The sequence below is a fragment of the Neophocaena asiaeorientalis genome, unplaced genomic scaffold (genome assembly GCF_003031525.2).
Source record: "Neophocaena asiaeorientalis asiaeorientalis breed wild unplaced genomic scaffold, Neophocaena_asiaeorientalis_V1.1 scaffold152, whole genome shotgun sequence".
NCBI lineage: Eukaryota > Metazoa > Chordata > Mammalia > Artiodactyla > Phocoenidae > Neophocaena > Neophocaena asiaeorientalis.
The window spans coordinates 3,175,200-3,181,199 of NW_020185338.1; the positions used below are offsets into that span (position 1 = coordinate 3,175,200).

The 6,000-nt window shown below is 46.0% G+C and overlaps 1 protein-coding gene across 10 annotated transcripts in view; it reads left to right on the top strand.

Moving 5' to 3' along the window:
• Positions 1–6,000, top strand: part of FOXN3 (forkhead box N3) — a 408,764-nt gene that overhangs the window by 280,700 nt on the left and 122,064 nt on the right. For all 10 annotated transcript variants that reach the window (XM_024736280.1, XM_024736286.1, XM_024736287.1 and 7 more), the window contains one exon: positions 5,892–5,956. In XM_024736280.1, coding sequence (XP_024592048.1) covers positions 5,892–5,956 — 65 coding nt within the window. The remainder of the gene's footprint in view (positions 1–5,891; positions 5,957–6,000) is intronic.

Below are 6,000 nucleotides of genomic sequence, written 5' to 3' on the forward strand. Positions count from 1 at the left end.
CAGGATGAGTCTCCAGTCTTTTTAAAAACCTTTTAAATTTAACTTTATTTTTTTATACGGCAGGTTCTTATTAGTTATCCATTTTATACATATTAGTGTATATACGTCAATCCCAATATCCCAGTTCTCCAGTCTTAACATTGGCGAAGGTGACAAAGCCATTCCATTTCTTACCAGGATCCGAGTTTTGCCTTCAGAGAGATCTTGCCACACTCCGTTGTGGCTTTTGTGGTCCTCGCTGGTTATTGTCTGATCACTCCAGTAATGCCTTCCCAATAATTATCAGCCTCTGAAAATTGGCCAGTCCTGATACGTTTCCACCTGGTCTCTTCTGCCTCTTGATTGCCTGACCCTGAAAGGTCACTGTGGGCAGCCGTACTTAATAGTTTGGATCTATGCAGGATTCTGGGCAGAGCTGTCTTTTTTTTAGCTTTCTTTGGAGTAGGTGGCATCCGTGAAGCTGCTTCTTCCAGCCTATTGATTTTTAGAAAGTGTTCATTGCTACTTCAGGTGGAGGAACGTTTGCAAATTAGATGATCTCAAAGCATCCTTAAGGGGAAGAGGAAGATGAAGGTGTGGTTAGCTCTTCCGTCACAGAAGTGAAGCCAAGAGTCTAACTGGGAGAGTCCACAGGGTGTAGGAGGAAGTGTTGGCACAGAGCACATCATTTAACTTCTCTGAACTGCAGTTTTCTTGTAATCAAGACAACCACTGGGATATTTGCAGTTCACAGAGTGTCCTTTGTACATGCATCATCTCATTTAATTCTCCAGCACTACATGCTGTAACTGCTCCCTGTTTGTAGGAGTGGAATTGAGACCTGTTTTCAGCTTGTGTTTTTGTTTGTTTTTGTTTTTGTTTTTGCGGTACGCGGGCCTCTCACTGTTGTGGCCTCTCCCGTTGAGGACCACAGGCTCCGGATGCGCAGGCTCAGCGGCCATGGCTCACGGGCCCAGCCGCTCCGCGGCATGTGGGATCTTCCCGGACCGGGGCACGAACCCGTGTCCCCTGCATCGGCAGGCGGACTCTCAACCACTGCGCCTCCAGGGAAGCCCTCAGCTTGTGTTTTCAACAGACAAATTCCTTGAGTCCAGATCTTGTGCTGTCCCCACCACAGCTCGGATGGAGCCAGGTGGCCACTGAGATCCCTTTGAATGTCAGCATAGTCCGGTTTTGTATGGAAGGTTGCAAAAGTTGCAAAAGATTTCTGAACTTTCAACTGGACTCTTTAGTGATGCGTCTCAAATTATGAAGGGCGTTTTGTGAAACTTGAGAGCCTCTCACACACGTCTGATTCCCGCATTCCAAGCTTCAAGCCTGGCATCTTTCACCCAGCGTGTCTGTATTAGTATGTGGTGTAGGTCGTATTTGTTTTTCTATGACATTCTGTTGCTCAGTCCACAGTTAGAATCAACAGTAGAATTCCAAGTATGTTTTCGGGAATTTCCCCCTTCATTACAACTGCTCTGACTGTTTTATTCCTGGAGAAACACAGTCTGATGGTAGATTTCACACATCCAAGGGGACTGCCTTCGCATTGTTTCTAGCGCTAAGAATATGTCAGAGATCTGCTCAGCTGCCTGAAGACTGCCAGGCAAGCTCTGGCCTCTGTAAGGACCGGGTTAGGACAGGCTGGTCTCACCACATCCCTTTCTGTTGTTTAGCGTACTTTGGGCCACTCTGGCAGAGATGCTAACTGCAGGGGACCTTCAGAAACACAGCATGTAGGTTGCTCTTTCACTGCCCAAAACTCTTTAGACTTTGATTCACTTCTTCCGGGGTCCTTCCTGTATTCATTCTTTCTCTCTCTCTCTCTCTCTCTCTCTCTCTCTCTCCCTCTTTCATTTTACAGTAAAAATTTTTTGTTGTGGTAGTAAAATACACATAACATAAAATATACCATCTTAGCCGTTTAAGTGTACAGTTCAATAGCGTTAAGTACATTCACATTATTGGGTAACCAACCCCCATAACTCTTTTCGACTTACACAACTGCAGCTCTGTACCCACTAAACAACTCCCTACTCCCCCCTCCCTCCAGCCTCTGGGAACTCCCCTTCTACTCTGTCTCTATGAACTTGAAATTTGTCCTTTTGTGACCGGTGTATTTCACTTAGCAGGATGTCCTCGGGGTTCATCCGTGTTGCAGTACCCTGTTCTCTCTTTCAGATCAACCGGTTCACATTTGGCAGCCGGGTTCTTAGGCAAAAAGTACTTAGAAAAGAAGTACTTTTCCTAATTTTCTTTTCTTAGACTCACAGAAAGTCCAGGCTGGTGAAAACAGGTGTGGATCTTGCCAGAACCTCTCAGGGTCTTGGTTAGAGTTCATCCGGTTCTGACAATGATGACAGCTCATGGGCGTCGCATGACAGATGGCATCATTATGCCAAGAGCCACCTTAGGGCCGGACGACCTGTTGACCTACAGTGTCCCCTTGGGAGCTGGAAGAACTGCAGCTGAGTCTGTGAGGCCCAGGGAGAGACAGAGCTCTGAGTCTCTGGCAGGTGCTGGTGGGATGGTAGGGCACTTCCCTTGGGATTTGCTGGCTCGGCTCTCGTCTTAATGATCAGCTGGATCAATGTTCTCAAATGCCAGTTGACAAACTGCCTTTGCCGGCAGGCCAGGCCCTCTCAACCTGTTGCTCGACTTCCTTTGCCACACGTGGGTTTGGCTTCTGGTGCCGAAGGTCCTGAGATTTCGTTAGAGCGTTACTGAAGTGAGACAGTTGTGGCGCCAGCGTTGTATTGTTTCTGCTAATATGAGCCCACGTGTCTGTCTTTCGCATCTGGTGAGCCTGATTGCTTTTTCTAACCTGGGATTTTGTCTTGGAGAGATTCCTAGTGAAATACCGTCCACAGCCTTCTTCCATGGAGGAGGATAGCTAAGGGTTTGGCGCCAAAAGACTGGAAGAGAAATCTGGACGATGAGAAATGAAATCGGGGCCGTTGACGTGTGTCTTTGTGGTACAGTGGGCTGGTCTTGGGCTGATCACTGACCAGCCATGTGATGACTTGGACAAGTCCCTCCGTCACCTGAAGAATGGGGACAGTGGGTTCTGCCTTGCCCTCTCATGGGATCGGAGGATCCCACGGAAAAGTGTTGACCACTGTGCTCTGTACGTGGTAATTTGGTATCCTGTCTTCAAGCAATGTGAGCACCATTGTAAGGTGATTAAAACCCACTCTGGTAGGTTGAAGGGGACCCTAGTGGCCACTTCCCATGGCAGTGACTATTTACAAGTTCACTGGCGTTTAGGTGACTTGAGTGTGGAGAGTCCCCCATCCTCCTCTGCACAGACCACCCACCCTCCCCTCCTTGATTTGCCACACACATGAGTGGTTTCCAGAGTGGCCTGAGATACTCCCACAAAGATCTCGACCACTAGCTTCTCTGAATTACTGTAGTTGCTATATATTTTTAAGTAATTTTATATACTTTTTAAAAGCTAACTTTGAGCTTTAAAGCCCGGTGAGCCAGGGATATCTCCAGATGGAGGAAAAAAATCAGTTTGCTCTCTCCCCAACCTGTAGCCACTAGGGCCGTAACCGTTGGCCTTTCCACAAGCATTTCTAGTCTCTTTAGATAGAGTCACAAGAGGTTGGAGCTAGCTAAGTATGACAGTAAGCTCCTAAAGGCCATAAAATATGGCTTCTAATTTTTCTCTCCATGTCCAAGCACAGTTTTCAACAAGCTCTTAATAAATCCTTGAATCTCCTAACAGTTAGAAGATGTCACTTGGAGGGACCATACCAAAGAAGCGTGTAGAATATGGGGCCAGTGAGCTCAAAAGCTTTGCAATTAGCATGGCAGGAATCGAGCCCACAGGTGAATGCATCAGTCACAACAGGGGCTACATCAGAGCGGGTAGGTGGGCCAGTCCAGATCTGTCTCCACTGTGAGAGTGTAGATTACACCGGCAGCACAGCAGAGCGACCGGAATAGCGATCGGTGACTTAGGTACATTCAAAGGATGTTGTAGAAATCTTGAAGTAGATTTCTATCATACAGAGAATTTTCCTTATCTACGCCACTGGATTTACCCGTCCTCCGTTCCCCACGTTTACTCCATCCCTGGCGTCTACTCAGTTTTCAAGCAAATCAAGGTCAGAATAAAGAGGAGATTTGGAGGGAAGTAAGCTAGATATTCAGCGTCCTGCAGTAATAGTCAATTATCGAATTCTCCAGAAGCGCCAACTCCTCTATCGTGAACTCCTCAGTTTTTAAATATCTTTAGAAATCAGGTGATTCAGTGTTGGCCACAGCCACCTGGCTATTTCCTGCTTTCTTATAAAAATCAGATGGTGAGATCCCAGGAGCCGGCTGGGGTTGTTAAAAGATAATCTTAAGCATTTTAATGCACTTATTCTTCATGCAACTTTGAGCCTTAACAGCCTCAAATCGGAATAGGACAGGAATCATACAGAAGAGAACTCAGCTTGCTGCCATCATCCTGCAGCCCTGAGACCCCGGCCAGATCTCCTGCTGTCCTGCGCAACTCCTGGCCACTCAGAGGCCGCAGCAGCCAGAGCTGAGAATCAGGGCTGCAGGAAAAGCCGTAACTGAGATGCATCATCCTCACTGACTCTGAGTAGAGCGGATCCGAACCACAATAAAACAAAAGTTTTATCATTTACATCAGGGTTCATACTGTGTGTTTTCTGACACGTTCGACATTATTTTGATGTATTTGTGTGCTGTAGCACTTTTCTTCCTCCTTCTCTACTCCTCACCAGCCATGTAACGTGTCCCCATACCTGGTGTGCTCTTTGTACCTCTGGGGACGAAATGTTGGTCAACAGAATGTGTCACTGGCATTTCTCTTTCTTGTTAACAGCATTGTTCCCCTGTATCACTAGAGACCCTGATTGACTCTAGACACATTCGTCGGGTAGTCCTTCAGATTTCTTATTCTGTGTGTGTGTGTCCGTGTTTGCCAAACGTACAAACTTATTATTTAGACCAACTTTTTAATTTTTTTTAACGCTGAAGGTGATTGATGATGCATTAACCGGTATCATTTGCCACATTCTGTCTTGGAGAAAGTAATTTATACCGCCTGTTGGGCTGGCTGTAGGAACAATTTTGACTAAGTGCTTTCTAACATTAATCTAAACCACTCCTTGATTTAGAATCACCACCTTTCTACTCCAAGACCGGCTTGGTTATAAAGTTTTTCACTGGGTGTCTTAAAACAGTGAAAATGCTTGTGTATAAATGTAGTAAAGTGTCATTGTGTTACATTAATCTTTCGTCTTTTCTTGCCTCTCCTGTTACAGGACTGTGAGTGGTAACATATCTGCAAAGTGTTTTATGGGATATGGGGTGCAACATTTGAAGCCAAGGAATTGAAAACGGGATGTGAAACAAGAAGACAGGGGAGGGAGGGAGTCGACCAAGGTCATATCTGTATAATAAGAATTTGGTGGTAGAAAAGCCAAGAGAGGCAAGCTCGCATTTATAATGTGCAGGTGGCACTAGGAAGCGGTGAAAAACCTGCTGATCTCAGAAGACATGGATGGGAGTTCTTTGCCTCATAAAGTCATAAAATTATGAAGAAATTAGCAAAAGTTATAAGCTATGATGTTGAGCATCTGATGTGGCCATTTTGTTTACCTACAAATGATTTCAGTGCCCAAGAGGGAGCAGGGTTAGGACAGTAACCTGAATACCCACATGGACGGGTTATGCACGTTGAAATATGAAGCCCATTCATCATAAAACAAGACTAACGGTTTTTAAAGAAACATTTTCAGAGGGTGTAAATAATGCATAATTGGGAAAGTGTTCTGAGGCCATTTTGAAGGATGTGTTTGGAGGAAGGGTTGCTTTCTGAGTGCTACTGAGTGAGTGTAGACAAGCTCGCCCTCACGCTGGTTTCTGTTCTGTTTTAGCACATCAGGTCCACCCCTCTGGCCGGGCAGCACCTTCTTCAAGAGAAACGGAGCCCTTCTACAAGGTAGGTCTCTGACAGCCCCCCTCCCCCTCCCCCATCCCCACACT